At 38.9% G+C, this 17,143-nt stretch overlaps 1 protein-coding gene across 1 annotated transcript in view; it reads right to left on the bottom strand.

Annotated features, from left to right (window-relative positions):
* The window catches only part of PRDM5 (PR/SET domain 5), a 224,758-nt gene that overhangs the window by 144,542 nt on the left and 63,073 nt on the right, over window positions 1–17,143 (bottom strand). The window contains exon 3 of the mRNA XM_059169390.1: window positions 541–663. Within this exon, the coding sequence (XP_059025373.1) occupies window positions 541–663 (123 nt within the window). The remainder of the gene's footprint in view (window positions 1–540; window positions 664–17,143) is intronic.

The following is a 17,143-nucleotide window of genomic DNA, read 5'->3' as shown; positions in this document are numbered from 1 at the left end:
CTCTCTATAGGTAGATAGATAGATAGATATAGATAGATAGATAGATAGATAGATAGAATAGCTAGATATAGATATCCTACTGGTTCTATTTCTTTGGAAAACTCTGACTAATACACTATCTTCAAAACGCTCAAAATCCATTCATGAGGATATATCCACGTAAATTTTCTCCATGAAGCCTTTCCCAAAAATAACACAGAATATTGAACTATGAGCCAAATAAACCATCAAATAAAGAAACTATCAATAAATGTTCACTGAATGAATTAAAAGTACTTGAAAATGAGATCTGCTAAGGACAATATCAGACCATATAATTCATTCCCTCAAGAATTCTCATAAAGAGAGTGATCTGGTGTCAATTTACAACTAGACATGCCCCTTTCCTGCATAAGCTGAATGGATGGGATTTCTCTGCTTTATGAGTTAGTTACTGTTATTTGAAGCAGGTCATTGGGAATAAATTTAAAACAGGGAACGCAGTTATAAATTAGTTCATTCCCCTCACAGTGCAGAGTACAAATAAGCAAATAAGCTCACTTGAATGGCAGCCAAGTTCTTCTGTTCCTGAGATGGTGCCTCATGAACAAAGCGAAGCCAGTTGGAGTGTCGTGGATTGGTGGCATCCAAAATGTATAGAACTTCTCCCTTACTCCCACGAACCTGAAACATAAAAAGTTGCTGAGTTTGTACCTGAAGTCAGTATTGGTCATACTAAACATATTAAGGGCAGGATATGATATTTTTTCATAAGCATATGCCTTTGTTACTGACAGGTGTTGAATAGATGCTGGATTAACATCCAGTCTTCCCCTTAAAAATGTGTACAAATAGAGTCTCCTATTTTATTTGGCAGATGTCTAGATGACTCACAATTGCAAGCAACTCTCAGAAACATCCTGTGTTGATAGCTCTTTTCTGGTTAAAATTATTTGTTTGTAGGTATATTTTAATATACGTGTTGCAACTGCAATCACTCAGGGGATAACCATAATTGCGACCTGTCCCCTTTTTTCCACAGAAGAGGCTGGTTCCCAGTTGAGGGGATGGAGCTGGAGCAATCCTTTCAATTTCTCTCTCCACCTGTTTACTGAATCATTTCCATATGATGAGAACTTGCTAATGAAACCAGTGGAAGCAGACTCCACTGAGCCACATTTTCACATTTTTAACTAGCTGATGAATAAAACAGGTTCCATTTTGCTTTTTCATGGCCTGCTCATGGCTTGCTGAAGACAGTCGGCCCACTGCCTTTTGTTTCATGCCACAAACCTTCCTGGTCAGGCCCACTCAAGATTCAGTTGGAGAGAGGGAGGAAACTTTGAAAGGAGTGGGTAGTCCAATGGACATTCTTGATTCCAAGTTGCTTCAAATGGAGCTTCTCCAAAGCCTCTGTACTGTAGGTTATCAGGCACTGCTCAGTTCAGTAATGCATATGTCAATATTCATCCAAATCACTCTGTGTTTATATTCAACTGGAATCCAGGGGAGGGGGAAAGAAGGAATGAGTGATCAGCACTCCAGATCTCTAACACCAAGTAATGCAAATATAAGAACAAAAATTCATCTCTGCAGACTTGGGGTGGGGATAAACAAATTCTACATTTCCAGAATCTTATTTGATAACATATAGCACAATCAGCCTACTAAGGTTATGTATTTTCACGACACATTTGGCCAATCATGCAGTCACTGGACATAATTTACTGATTCCTACCACAGGCCAGCTTCGGGCACTGGGAATCTTCCAGTGAACAAGACAGTTGAAGCTTAACATCGCAGCACTTAAGGACAAACAAGCACAGAATATAACTTCAGGTAAAGAGAAGAGTTGTGAAGACAATGAATGCAGAGAGAGAGGAAGCAGAGTGAGCGAGCCCGACGATCTCAGAGGAAACTGAGAAGAGTTCTAATGAAGGCAGGCACTGCCAGCGGCCAGTGGAGAGCTGGAGAAAGTGCTCCCAGACAGATGGAACAGCACAGAAAAGGCAAATAGAAAGGCTCTGTGAGTGGAACAGAATGAGCCATGGAGAACACGCACGGCATTGAGATCAGACAGATTGCACAGGCCCAGTCACATACTGATGCACAGACTAGGAAGCCATCTACAGAGAACATATTATCCCCCAAAAACTTAGACACTGAAAAATCTGCTGCACATTACAAAAACTTGTGTATCAGGATTTTAGCATATATTGTCCAGAAAAAGGAGTTTGCCTGTTCCTACTACCTTATACATTCACTGCCATGTTTCTTAAACAATTCCTGTTTTTTTCAATGCCAAACGATCCTCGATAATCACTTGAAGATCTCGATAATGAGATGCCAGACCTCACTAAGAAGGAGGAATTTAATTTTTGTTATTATAATTGCGAAAAGAAGAACTTAGGACTATAAACACCTACTATTTATCTCTCGCATGTTTAGGTGAAGCTATGGAAATTTGTAATTTCTCATGAAAAAACTCATGTTGAGAAGATCTCCTTTGGGCAGCAAGTGAAAATTGTACTGTTCCTGCTTCCCCCTTGAAGTGGAACCCTCACTGCCCACTACCTCACTGCCCACTGATAGATCAAAAGGACCTTCTGAACCTCTCCTCAAAGAGGACATCAGCTCAACTTTCTTTAAGCAGAGTAAATAAATTACTTTAAATATTTCAGTATAAAGTCTCCTTTCCTGGTTCCTCCACAGCGACAATAACAAAATTATTTATACTGACAGCTAAATTAAGAAGAAGGAATGGCAAAGGCATTAAATACTTGAAAGAAAAATCTCAGAACCAACTGTCAGGCAGAAACTAGACTCTAGCAGTAAAAGGACTACCCCAAGGCAGAGTCCCAAATCCCTAAAGGGGAATTATAGAGACAGGAGCTGGGGTGGTAAATAAACTACACAATAAAAGCCTGGGAATACAAATGTCCTGACCTTGTGGCTTCCAAGACCTTGGGGCGGACAGATCAAGAGCCAAAGTGCAGAGCATGCCCTCTCTTCTTCCACCTCTGCCCCAGGGTAACCCCTAGACTCATCCTAACTCACTTTCACTATGGGTACAACCTACCCTTACTCCCAGGAGGAGGCTGCCAAGAAGGTTCTGGCACAAACTTCACAGGGTCAAACTCTCCCTCCCAACCTGTGGGAGGAGTTTCCTAAATGACTGGAAGCAGCCTTTAATCATTAAAGACCAGCCCACTGTAAGTCAGAGCTCCTCCCCACCCAGAGAGACCCAATAATACCTAATCCCAAAACAACCCAGGGCGGGATTTCATCTCCCAGAATATGTCCCCTCTCCCACCTTGAGTGTCTGTTTGCTTTAACGAACTGCTTTGAACTGCTTTGTGCTTGCTGCTTTCCTTCTGACTGTCTTTACTGGAGTGCAGATCCCCACATAAATCTTCTGGGGAATCCAAGGACTGAGACCTCCATTCACACAACAGACTCTCTCTCACCCTTAACACCACTACTGTTGAAATCCACACAATCCAGCTAATTTTATGTTGGGAAACACCAATGGCTCTGTCAGTGACATATCTCAGTTTGAGAGGATAGCACTACTTACACAAAACAGTCAATGGTCCTTCTAAGTCATACATTTGTCGCCTGGTATGAAGTACAGTATATATCAGATGTGCTTGACATTTGGAATTCTTTCTTCAAAGATGTGAAATATAACAAAGATTTCTCCATGAATTATAGTAAGCACATTTTACCAGGGGCATTATTTGTTCTTTGTGTACTTCAGCTTTCTCCCAGGCCCTTTGGCTCCAACTATGTCCAATTATTCAGTATTAGTGACTCATTTCCAGTCCATTAGATGTAAGTAAGCACTCTCTGGTTATGGGCCCAGCACGCTTCCAGCACTCTCTGGTTATCTATAACCTTCTCACACCATATTACACCTTAAGAGACAAGTATAGTTTAATTTCATATTAAAATCCCAATGAAAACTGTCACTTTCAATACATCCAAAGTTTTTTTTTTTTTTTTTTAAGATTTTATTTTTTTCTCAGAGAGAGAGAGAAAGAGCACAAGCAGGGGGAGTGGCAGGCAGAGGATGAAGCAGGCTCCCAACTGAGCAGGGAGCCTGATGCGGGGCTCCATCCCAGGACCCTGGGATCATGACCTGAGCCGAAGGCAGTCATTGAACCGACTAAGCCACCCATGCGTCCCTAAATACATCCAAATTATATATTGATTCACTTTTACTTATATTCTCATAACAACACTATCACGTACTATAGTTGCTTACATATTCATAGTTGAAATAATTTTTTTGGTCACTAACAGACCCACTGCCTGTTTATTTTATTCTGAACACCCTTACCCAAATGACTTAGAAGTTCCTCCACAATCTTTGCAGGCCACCTGTCTTCTCCAACTTTCAAAGGCCTCATTTCCCTACCCCAGTCTTTAACACTTCACTGAAACTCTTAGATTATCTGCACACATGACTTATAACTTCCCACACTAACCACAGCATTCTCCTCATGAAATATCAAAGATCATCTAAACCATCCTTCCTCTCCAGAGAAATCAAGTAAAAACTCTCCAGACAGATGGCTACTATTAAAGTCTCCATTTATCTATTTCTAATTTAATACTGAACGCTGAGGTAATAAGTTGAACATTTTTAAAGTCTAACAAATGAAGAAGATATTCCTTAGTATCATGTTCTAACATATAACTAAGCTCTGGAGCCAAAAGTGTATTTTCTTTCCTGTCGAAACTGGTCTTCCAAATACCATCATCTTTCATTTGAATTTTCATGAAAATGAAGTGTATTGGTTACTGTCCTAAGAGGATCATCTTCTGCATGCCTGGGGGCCTATAATGAAGTAAACTTTCTCCTCTTGAAGTAAAAACCATCTCAATCTCAAACACTGTTTGATCTGCACAGATTTCATAAGCCAGCTACACAAAAAAATTAGCTAAGGTAGGGAAGGGAAGGGAAAAGAAATCCTCATATAAAAATGAAAACATTCATACTTCCACATAGTTGTTTATATGTCGATGAATTTGCCACTTAATAGTAAGTGTAAATTACAACTATGTAGGAATTTGGCAGGTTCTAGTTTCTGTTAAATGCTACTGACATCACTTTTTAAGTGTCCAAGAGAACACGCTACTATGGCTCTCTCCCTTTTTTTATACCAGAGATTAGTAGTATTAAACATAAGTCACACTTGATTTTGTCTTCCCACCCAGTAAAGAACAGACGAAATCACAACAAAAACAAAAATCAACTCAATAAGAAAAAATCCTAACTTGTTGTTTTTTTTTAAGATTTTATTTATTTATTTGCCAGAGAGTGTGAGTGAGAGCACACAACAGGAGGAGAGGCAGAGGGCAGAAGGAGACAGAGAAGCAGGCTCCCCACTGAGCAGGGAGCCCAAGGAGGGTCTCCACCCCAGGACCCTGGGATCATGATCTGAGCCCAAGGCAGATGCTTAACCCACTGAGCCACCCAAGCGCCGCCTAACCTGTAAATTAAAGGAAAAAAAAAAAAAAATGGCAATAGGTAACCAGTACAAATATTTTCTCCTGAATTTAAATATTTTGTGTTAAATTGGATCAACTATAGACAGACGAGCTTATTTACTATATGGATAGGGATAATTAATTTTCACAAGAAAAAATCCACAGTGTTATTTACTCTACTATTCTCCTTCTCTATTATTCTGAATGCCTGGGGAATTTTTTACTGACTATATAATAGGACATCAGGGCAAAGCTAATCAGTCATATTTGTCCCCAGACATGGACAAATGTAACTAAGTGAATTTTATTTAAAATATGGTAAAATGTAATGGCAGTGAAGTACAGTCAGTTCCAAAATATACAGTAATAATGTCCTTAATGAGAAGTCCCAGCATGTTATAGGTTTACCTCTTAAATAAAATATATTTCCCTTCCTATCTTTCAACAAAGCTTTTCAAAAAAACTAGTTTTAAGTACTAAGATTTAAGGTACGGATATCTTTAGAGTATACAATGTCATCATATTTTTATATTTAAAATACAGGCATTTTCTTCTGTGATTGTTTTTAACTGAGGTTAGGTCAGATGCCCTGCCTTCAGTGTCTAATTAAACAGTTTCAGGATATCTTCAGAAGCACAAAAAAACAAGTTTGCTCACCTAATCAATTCTGACAGTATAATATTGTCATTTTTTAAAAGATTTTTCTGTATTTATTTGAGAGAGAGTGAGAGCAAGAGCAATCACAGAGATCACAGAGGGAAGGGAGAAGCAAACTCACCGCTGAGCAGGGAGCCGCATGTGGAACTCCATCCCAGGACCCTGGGATCATGACCTGAGCCGAAGGCAGAACTTAACTGACTGAGCCACCCAGGTGCCCCACTTTGTCAGATTTAAGCTACCACTTTCAGAAATCAGCAAATACTATCCTAGGAAACTAGTGATTTAGGGTTCCTAAACAAAGGGAATGGGTTTTTTGTTTTTGTTTTTGTTTTCTGTTGATTTTTCGAAGGATTCTGTTTAAAATTCTTGCTTGCTTTGGGCTTATACACACACTCACACATATATAGACACACACGGACACACACAAACACACACATATCACTGAGGCGTATCTGCTTATATCTAACCCCCATACCATCTAATCACCCCAAACATGGATTCCCCCATCTTCAGATGGAAAAGCAGACAGAGAGAAAAACAGATTTTTACAGATCCCAGTCTCTTTAACTGAACAGCATTCAGAACATAATGCACAGGAAGTTAAATAACTTAAAAGGATTCATGTGAAAAATTAAGTCTGTTGTTCATTAGAAATAATTAGTGCCCTAAATATGTCAAGCTGAAAGGAACGTCAGAGAAGTACTCTGGAGTGGGGAAAATGCTGGTGTTCCACAAGTTCTGACTCTATCACTGCGGGTGAGTTATTTCCTCTCACGGAGCTGAGCCACAGTGTCCTGGGCTCCAAAATGGGGTTGACAGTCCCTCCTCCAGGACCTCACAGAAACCATGCGAGCACCGAATGAAGCAAGATGCAGGACAGCACTGCACACCAGCAGATATCTACAATCCCAAAGTACTAGGAAATGGAGGCTCACGGTGGCTCACAGACACCCTCAACACAAACGCCACTTTCCAATGGCACATCCAGAAACATCCAAACCATTTTTCTGTAGTCCTAACTTCTTCCAAGGAATAAACATGAAAGACATCCTAAATACCACGATTCAGATCCAAACACATATTCAAACAAACCCCTGCCTCAACCCCTGAAGTAAGAGCAGGTGCCTTTAGAAGGGGGGAACAAATCCAGATACCACCTCAGCTGAATCAGCCGAAGTGGCACGTGTTGCTCTGTGACCAACTGCCATCAACTCCAACCCGGTCCTCTTCAGTAGTTTTAATTCCTCTTACACTTACAGACCTTCAAATTTCTGAAGACCAGAGTCCCTCCTTCTCTTTGTTTTCTCTTCTGCAAGACAGGTAATACTTCCCTTGTCTGATCTGACTGAGGCTCTTTCGCTATCCTGGCTGTCCTCTGTGGATGCACAGGAATCTGCCAAAGCTCTCTTAACACAGGACGTAATATGGCATACAAATAGCCAGATGACCCATCATGGGGCATCACATCTACCGATGCAACTTAAAATCACAAAGGCTTTTTGGCTTCATACCTTACATTTAACTAAAGTTGCCTTTATAATCAACTAAACTGTATCAAGCACATTCTCAAGATACAGTAGACACAAAGACAAGTCTAACTGAGCACCTTGGTCAAGTTTATGTAGGTAAGTAAATCCTATCTATAGTAGGCAACTGAACATTCCGGATTGGAAACTTTTTATTTGGGGATGGTCTTGATAAGTATTTTATTCACTAAAAGCTCAGCTAATTTTTTTTAAACATTAAGTCTTTTGTAAAAACTGCCATTGCCTTTATTTCCTTTTATTTTTTTTAAAAATTTTATTTATTTATTTAACAGAGAGAGATCACAAGTAGGCAGAGAGGCAGGCATAGAGAGAGGAGGAAGCAGGCTCCCTGTTGAGCAGAGAGCCTGATGCAGGGCTCGATCCCAACACCCTGGCATCATGCCCTGAGCTGAAGGCAGAGGCTTTAACCCACTGTGCCACCCAGGCGCCCCACCTTTATTTCCTTTTAAAGTTCAAAAATATCTAAGGAGAGTAATGAGAGACTTAATGTAAAACTTTTTTTTTTAAAGATTTTATTTATTTATTTGACAGAAAGGGGGGGGCACAAACAGGGGGAGTAGGAGTGGGATAAGCAGGCTCCCTGCCAAGCAGGGACTCGATCTCAGGACCCCGGGACCATGACCTAAGCCGAAAGCAGGCGCTTAACTACTGAGCCACCCAGGTGCCCCTTAATGTAAAACTTTTAAAGGCACTCCTTTTTTGAGTCACGGCTTGCCTTTCAAAGTTACTTTGAAAATTGAGCTTTTTTTTTTTTTTTAAAGAAGGAATAAGTGATATAAACTGGAAAATACAGTCAAAAGTGCATATCTTTTCCACCGTAAATTTATGAGACAGCCTGCACATTGTAGCAATGGTCCCTTTCTATGGTTTTACAAACATGTTCAGATATTCCAATTTCAATGACATTTTGGATAGAAAAGTCTTTATGCATAAAGAATAAGGTACAGGCACCTGGGTGGCTCAGTCGGTTGAGTGTCTGACTCTTGATTTTGGCTCAGGGCAGTATGTCAGGGCTCTAAGACCCAGCCCCATGCTGGACTCCATCCTGGGTGTGGAGCCTGCCTCGGGTTCTCTCTCTCCCCCTCTCCCTCTGCCCCTCCATCTGTCCTCGCCTCCCACAGCTCCCTCCACCACACACTCTGTAAATAAATAAATAAATAAATGAATAACTGAATAAAATCTTAATAAAAAAGAATAAAGTAAATTCAGCTGATATTAGCTGATTACTTTAGGGGTTTTCTGTAAATGATATGTAATGGTTAGTGTGTGAATACTGTGGCATCTATTTTGACAACTTAGTGGCTTATTTGTTTGCTTTTTAATTTTTTCAATATCATAAGGCAAATGACTTCTCTATAACTAAAGTGTTATTTCACTGACAAATTAGAAAACCATATTAATAAAGTCAATATGTCTCCTGACAGTTTGGTAACATCCATCAGATCCATCGGAAACAATTCACAAAATTTCAAATCTAATTAGTTTTATGAGACTACAGTATTGCTCAATTGTTTAATATCGAACTAAAACGTACACAGACTTAAAGCCTTGAAGTCAGCTTCAGGAGAACATTCTCTGTGGCATATTAAAAGGGTAAACAAAATGTGCCAAATAAAAATAAGCAAATTTGAATAGCAAAATTCTAATCATCAGACATGAAATCACTAGAAAGTTTGTATAAAGAACAATGATAATTTCCAAGATTCAGAGATCACAGTTTGATGGTAGCATAAGATGGTTTGTATCTGAACTTCCAGGCAAAGGTTATGGAAACACTGAATAACAAAGAGCAGAGTCCCAGAGGGAGAAAAAAAATGAAAGAAAAAAATCTTCTTTTCCTTTAATCCTGATCTTCTAACCCAAGTTCCACTGCTATAGTCATCAGGTTTTCAGACTTTTTTCTAAAGTACATGGTTTTTTTCTACAGGCAATTAAAATTAAATTTACCCAATCCATTTAAATTAATTATATTCTCTTCATTCACACATCTTTAAAATGTACATAACTTAATACAGGCCAAATGAGTTGTTTTTATGTAAGAATGAATTTACGATGATGTTTCCCATTACTAAAGTTTATCCTTTCCCTTTTCATAATTCTGGGATGAACAGATTCTAAAAAGTGACATTTATCAGTAAACAATATTTATTGTACATTTTTTGTCAGTTATTTTAAAATGTACTATGAAAGGCAGAAATTAAACTAGAGAAGACAGTTTCTTTCCTCAACATCTTCAGTATTAATGAGGAAAGAGAAAACAAATATTTCTTTAACTCACAAAGCAATGTGTACTGATTATTATAAGGTGGCATATATATATGAACTTCATTCATTTCAAAATCATTTAGTACCCATGGGTGTAGAGCAAAATACATTGCCAAGTCCCAAGAATGGACCAACATGAAAAGTCAATGTCAGAGCAGAGAAGAGTACATTATAGAAACCTTCCAATCAAGTAGATGTACAAAAAGAATAAACTTAGCAGGCCCAAGACCATCACCCTTTAAGACTGGCCCTTGGCTGGCATGCGGGAACTTGGGTTCTCAGAGTGTCCCTAGTCTACACTAGTGGACAAGAGTGGCTCACTGTGCTTACACTGAGTAAACAATTTAGTTTACACTCCACACCTGCTCTTCTTCTATAAATCTGGGTTGTTTTTAGCTTTTTATTTTTTTTTAAGCTTTTACTTATTTATTTGAGGTGGGGGGGGGGGGTTTGACACAAGCATGGAGCATGGTGGGAGAGGGAGAAGAGGGTTTCCCACTGAGCAGGAAGCCCAATGTCAAGATTGATACCAGGTCCCCAGGATCATGAACTGAACTGAAGGCAGATGTTAATGACTAAGCCACCCAGGCGCCCCAAATATGGGATTTTGTAACATGTGAGGCAGAAAATACCCACAAGTCCCCAATATAAATTGTGGGTACTAAATTTCTAACAGACTTCCTTGTACAGAAATATCACATGTGTGGCTTCTCTCTACTGAGAGAAGAGTGTGCTCTGCGTGATCCCTCATGGGAGGGAGTGAGCATAAAGAAATCCACACATGGGTTTCTCTAGACTCCTGGGCCTTTTCTCCTTATGATCTGGCTATATAACCTTCCTGGATAATTGCAATACATTTTAGCCAAGAGTAAAACTGTATGTTGAATCCCATGAATGCTTCTAGTAAATCTCCAAATGTGGGAGTGGTCCCGGAGACCCCCAACGCCCTGCACCCTTCCACCCCCACACACTCCTGCACACAAGATGAGTTCAGGCCAGCTGCTGAAGGAATGGAAACAAATTTGTCAATAGAAGATGCAGAAAGTCATTTCAAAATCAACACTTTCATCGCACACATATTTAACTTACACAAATTAAACTATATCTGTTCAACCAAAAAAAATAGGAAATGAAGAAAAATAAAATCAAAAATCAAAGAAAGAAAACAAATTTGAATAGTAAGGACTGTTCCTTTTCACAGCCCATAATTTTAATTATAGGAGGTTCTTGCCCTAAAAACTGGTTTCAGAACCTAAGCCCTGAATAAGGTAAGATTCACTATAGAAAAAATTAAACCAATAATTGATTTTTTTTTTAACTTACTAGAAACCAGTTATTACAAAAGGATACAACTCAGGAACAGCCAGCTGGAAGAGATGCATAGGGAAAGGTATGCAGAAGAGTTACAAAGCATCTGTGCCTCTGGATACACCTTCTTCCCAGCACCTCAGTGTGTTCAGCAATCTGGAAGCCCTCTAAACACCCTACATTAGGGTTTTTTGTTTGTTTTTCTTTTTTAATAAACATGTAATGAATTTTTATCCCCAGGGTACAGGTCTGTGAATTGCCAGGTTTACACACTTCACAACACTCACCATAGAACATACCCTCCCCAATGTCCATAACCCTGCCACCCTCGCCTGACCCCCCTCCCCCCAGCAACCCTCAGTTTGTTCTGTGAGATTAAGAGTCACTTCTGGTTTGTTTCCCTCCCGATCCCATCTTATTTCATTTCTTTTCCTACTGCCCAAAACCCTGTGTTGCATCTCCACTTCCTCATATCAGGGAGAGCATATGATAGTTGTCTTACTCCAATTGAGTTATTTCGCTAAGCATAATACCCCCTAGTTCCACATGTGCGGCTTCTCTCTACTGAGAGAAGAGAGTGCTCTGTGTGATCCCTCATGGGAGGGAGTGAGCATAAAGAAATCCACACATGGGTTTCTCTAGACTCCTGAGCCTTTTCTCCTTGCAAAAGGCAAGATTCCATTTCTTTTGATGGCTGCATAGTATTCCATTGTATATATATACCACATCTTCTTTATCCATTCACCCATTGATAGACATCTAGGTTCTTTCCATAGTTTTGCAAAAGGCACGTCCTTGCAAAAGGCAAGATTCCATTTCTTTTGACGGCTGCATAGTATTCTATTGTATATATATACCACATCTTCTTTATCCATTCATCCGTTGATAGGCATCTAAGCTCTTTCCATAGTTTGGCTATTGTGGACATTGCTGCTATAAACATTCGGGTGCATGTGCCCTTTGGATCACTACATTTGTATCTTTAGGGTAAATACCCATAGTGCAACTGCTGGGTTATAGGGTAGCTCTATTATCAACTTTTGAGGAAACTCCATGCTGTTTTCCAGAGTGGTTGCACCAGCTTGCATTCCCACCAACAGTGTAGGAGGGTTCCCCTTTCTCCATGTCCTCACCAACATCTGTCGTTTCCTGATTTGTTAATTTTAGCCATTCTGACTGGAGTAAGGTGGTATCTCATTGTGGTTTTGATTTGTATTTCCCTGATGCCAAGTGATGTGGAGCATTTTTTCATGTGTTTCTTGGCCTGGATATCCTCTTTACAGAAATGTCTCTTCATATCCTCTGCCCATTTCTTGATTGGATTGTTCTTTGGGTGCTGAGCTTGCTAAACTCTTTATAGATTTTGGATACTAGCCCTTAATCTGATATGTCGTTTGCAAATATCTTCTCCCATTCTGTCAGTTGTCTTTTGCTTTTGTTAACTGTTTCCTTTGCTGTGCAAAAGCTTTTGATCTTGATGAAATCCCAATAGTTCATTTTTGCCCTTGCTTCCCTTGCCTTTGGCGATGTTCCTAGGAAGATGTTGCTGCAGCTGAGGTCGAAGAGGTTGTTGCCTGTGTTCTCCTCAAGGATTTTGATGGATTCCTTTCTCAAATTAAGGTCCTTCATCCATTTTGACTGTTTTTTCATGCGTGGTGTAAAGAAATGGTCCAATTTCATTTTTCTGCATGTAGCTGTCCAATTTTCCCAACACCATTTGTTGAAGAGGCTGTCTTTTTTCCATTGGACATTCTTTTCCTACTTTGTCAAAGATTAGTTGACCATAGAGTTGAGTGTCTATTTCTGGGCTCTCTATTCTGTTCCATTGATCTATGGGTCTGTTTTTGTGCCAGTACCATACTGTCTTGATGATGACAGCTTTATAATAGAGCTTGAAGTCCGGAATTCTGATGCCACCAACGTTAGATCTCTTTTTCAATATTCCTTTGGCTATTCGAGGTCTTTTCTGGTTCCATTTAAATTTTAGGATTATTTGTTCCATTTCTTTGAAAAAAATGGATGGGATTTTGATAGGGATAGCATTAAATGTGTAGATTGCTTTAGGTAGCATAGACATTTTCACAATATTTGTTCTTCCAATCCAGGAGCATGGAACATTTTTCCATTTCTTTGTGTCTTCCTCAATTTCTTTCATGAGTACTTTATAGGTTTCTGAGTACAAATTCTTTGCCTCTTTGGTTAGGTTTATTCCTAGGTATCTTACGGTTTTGGGTGCAATTGTAAATGGGATTGACTCCTTAATTTCTCTTTTGACTGTCTTGTTGGTGAAAAGAACTGCAACTGGTTTCTGTGCATTGATTTTATATCCTGACAGTTTACTGAATTCCTGTACAAGTTCTAGCAGATTAGAAGTGGAATCTTTTGGGTTTTCCACATAAAGTATCATATCATCTGCAAAGAGTGATAGTTTGACTGCTTCTTTGCCGATTAGGATGCCTTTAATTTCTTTTTGTTGTCTGATTGGTGAGACTAGGACTTCTAGTACTATGTTGAATAGCAGTGGTGATAATGGACATCGCTGCCGTGTTCCTGATCTTAGCAGAAAAGCTTTCAGTTTTTCTCCATTGAGAAAGATATTTGCAGTCGGTTTTTCATAGATGACTTTGATGATATTGAGGTATGTGCCCTCTATCCCTACACTTTGAAGAGTTTTGATCAGAAAGGGATGTTGTACTTTGTCAAATGCTTTTTCAGCATTCATTGAGAGTATCAGATGGTTCTTGTTCTTTCTTTTATTAATGGATTGTATCACATTGATTGATTTGTGGACGTTGAACCAACCTTGCAGCCCTGGAATAAATCCCACTTGGTTGTGGTGAATAATCCTTTTAATGTACTGTTGGATCCTATTGGCTAGTATTTTGATGAGAATTTTCGCATCTGTGTTCATCCAGGATATTGGACTGTAATTCCCTTTTTTGATAGGATCATTGTCTGGTTTTGGGATCAAGGTGATCCTTCGTGGCCTCGTAAAATGAGTTTAGAAATTTTCCTTCCATTTCTATTTTTTGGAAGAGTTTCAGGAGAATAGGAATTAATTCTTCTTTAAATGTTTGGTAGAATTCCCCTGGGAAGCCGTCTGGCCCTGGATTTTTGTTTGGAGATTTTTGATGACTGTTTCAATCTCCTTACTGGTTATGGATCTGTTCGGGTTTTCTATTTCTTCCTGGTTCAGTTTTGGCAGTTTATATGTCTCAAGGAATGCAGTTTATATGTCTCTAGGAAGCCATTTTTCCAGATTGTCAAATTTGTTGGCGTAGAGTTGCTCATAGTATGCTCTTATAATTGTTTGTATTTCTTTGGTGTTGGTTGTGATCTCTCCTCTTCCATTCATGATTTTATTTATTTGGGTCCTTTCTCTTTTCTTTTTGATAAGTCTGGCCAGGGGTTTATCAATTTTATTAATTCTTTCAAAGAACCAGCTCCTAGTTTCATTGATTTGTTCTACTGTTCTTTTGGTTTCTATTTCATCTATTTCTGCTCTGATCTTTATGATTTCTCTTCTTCTGCTGGGTTTAGGCTTTCTTTGTTGTTCTTTCTCCGGCTCCTTTAGGTGTAGGGTTAGGTTGTATATTTGAGACCTTTCTTGTTTCTTGAGAAAGGCTTGTTTCGCTATATATTTTCCTCTCAGGACTGCCTTTGCTGTGTCCCACAGATTTTGAACCGTTGTGTTTTCATTATCATTTGTTTCCATGAATTTTTTCAATTCTTCTTTAATTTCCTGGTTGACCCATTCATTCTTTAGAAGGATGCTTTTTAGTCTCCATGTATTTGGGTTCTTTCCAAATTTCCTCTTGTGACTGAGTTCTAGGTTCAGAGCATTGTGGTCTGAAAATATGCAGAATGATCCCAATCTTTTGATACCGGTTGTGACCTCATTTATGACCCAGGATGTGATCTGGTCTACTACTACTGGAGAATGTTCCATGTGCACTAGAGAAAAATGTGTACTCTGTCGCTTTGGGATGGAATGTTCTGAATATATCTGGGATGTCCATCTGATCAATTGTGTCATTTAAGGCCTTTATTTCCTAGTTGATCTTTTGCTTGGATGGTCTGTCCATTTCAATGAGAGGAGTGTTAAAGTCCCCTACTATTATTGTATTATTGTCGATGTGTTTCTTTGATTTTGTTATTAATTGGTTTATATAGTTTGCTGCTCCCATTTAGGGGCATAGATATTTAAAATTGTTAGTGCTTCTTGTTGGACAGACTTTTTGAGTATAATATATCGTGTCCTTCCTCATCTCTTATTATAGTCTTTGGCTTAAAATCTAATTGATCTGATATAAGGATTGCAACCCCAGCTTTCTTCTGATGTCCATTAGCATGGTACATTGTTCTCCACCCCCTCACTTTAAATATGGAGGTGTCTTCGAGTCTAAAATGAGTTTCTTGTAGGCAGCATATTGATGGGTTTTGGTTTTTTATCCATTCTGATACCCTGAGTCTTGTGATTGGGGCATTTACCCCATTAACATTCTGAGTAACTATTGAGAAATATGAGTTTAGTGCCATTGTATTGACTGTAGGGTGACTGTTACTGTATATTGTCTCTGTTCCTTTCTGGTCTACTACTTTTAGGGTCTCTCTTTGCTTAGAGTACTCCTTTCAATATTTCCTATACAGCTGGTTTGGTGTTTGCAAATTCTTTCAGTTTTTGTTTGTCCTGGAAGCTTTTTCTCTCTCCTTCTATTTCCAATGATAGCCTAGCTGGATATAGTATTCTTGGCGGTATGTTTTTCTCATTTAGTACTCTCATTTAGTACTCTGAATATATCATGCCAGTTCTTTCTGGCCTGCCAGGCCTCTGTGGATAAGCCCCCTGCCAATCTAATATTTTTACCATTGTATGTTACAAACCTCTTGTCCTGGACTGCTTTCAGGATATTCTTTGTCACTGACACTTGTAAATTTTACTATTAGATGACAGATGACCTATTCTTGTTGATTTTCTCTGTACTTCCTAAATTTTGATGCTTGTTCCCTTTGGATATTAGGGAAATTCTCTATGATAATTCCCTCCCATATACCTTCTGCTCCCCTCTCTCTTTTTTCTTCTTCTGGAATCCCAATTATTCTAATGTTGTGTCATCTTGTGGTGTCATTTATCTCTCGAATTCTCCCCTCATGGTCCAGTATTTGTTTGTCTCTCTTTTGCTCATCTTCTTTATTCTCCATCATTTGGTCCTCTATATCACTAATTCTTTCTTCTGCCTCATTTATCCTAGCCGTAAGAGCCTCCATTTTTTATTGCACCTCATTAATAGCTTTTTTTATTTCAATTTGGTTAGATTTTAGTTCTTTTATTTCTACAGAAAGGGCTTTTATCTCTCCAGAGAGCGTTTCTCTAATATCTTCCATGCCTTTTTCGAGCCCAGCTATAACCTTGAGAATTGTCATTCTGAACTCTAGATCTGACATATTACCAATGTCTGTATTGATTAGGTCCTAGCCTTTGGTACTGCCTCTTGTTCTTTTTTTTTTGTCGTGAGTTTTTCTGCCTTGTCATTTTGTCCAGATAAGAATATATGAAGGAGCAAATAAAATACTAAAAGGGTGGCAAATACTGCAGGAAAATGTGCTTTAACCAAATCAGAAGAGACCCCAAATTGTGGGGGAGGGGGGCAAAAAGAAGTTCAGAAAAAAAAAATTTTTAATGAAGACAAATAAAGAAAAATATAAAAAAGAATACACACACACACACAGTGACTGGTGACTGGTGACTAGCACAGGTTCACCCACCTAATCTTGGGGAGTATTTTGGTCTCTTAGAAGAAACTACCTCCCAACATTTTAAAGAATGAAAAACATATATAAAAGTAAACACAATGAAGGGATGGAATATGCCTATAAAGATGAAAAAA

This window comes from Mustela lutreola, chromosome 1 (genome assembly GCF_030435805.1).
Source record: "Mustela lutreola isolate mMusLut2 chromosome 1, mMusLut2.pri, whole genome shotgun sequence".
In the NCBI taxonomy this organism is placed as follows: Eukaryota; Metazoa; Chordata; class Mammalia; order Carnivora; family Mustelidae; genus Mustela; species Mustela lutreola.
Note: the sequence above shows the minus strand (reverse complement) of the source record. Positions and strands in the feature narration are given on the sequence as shown.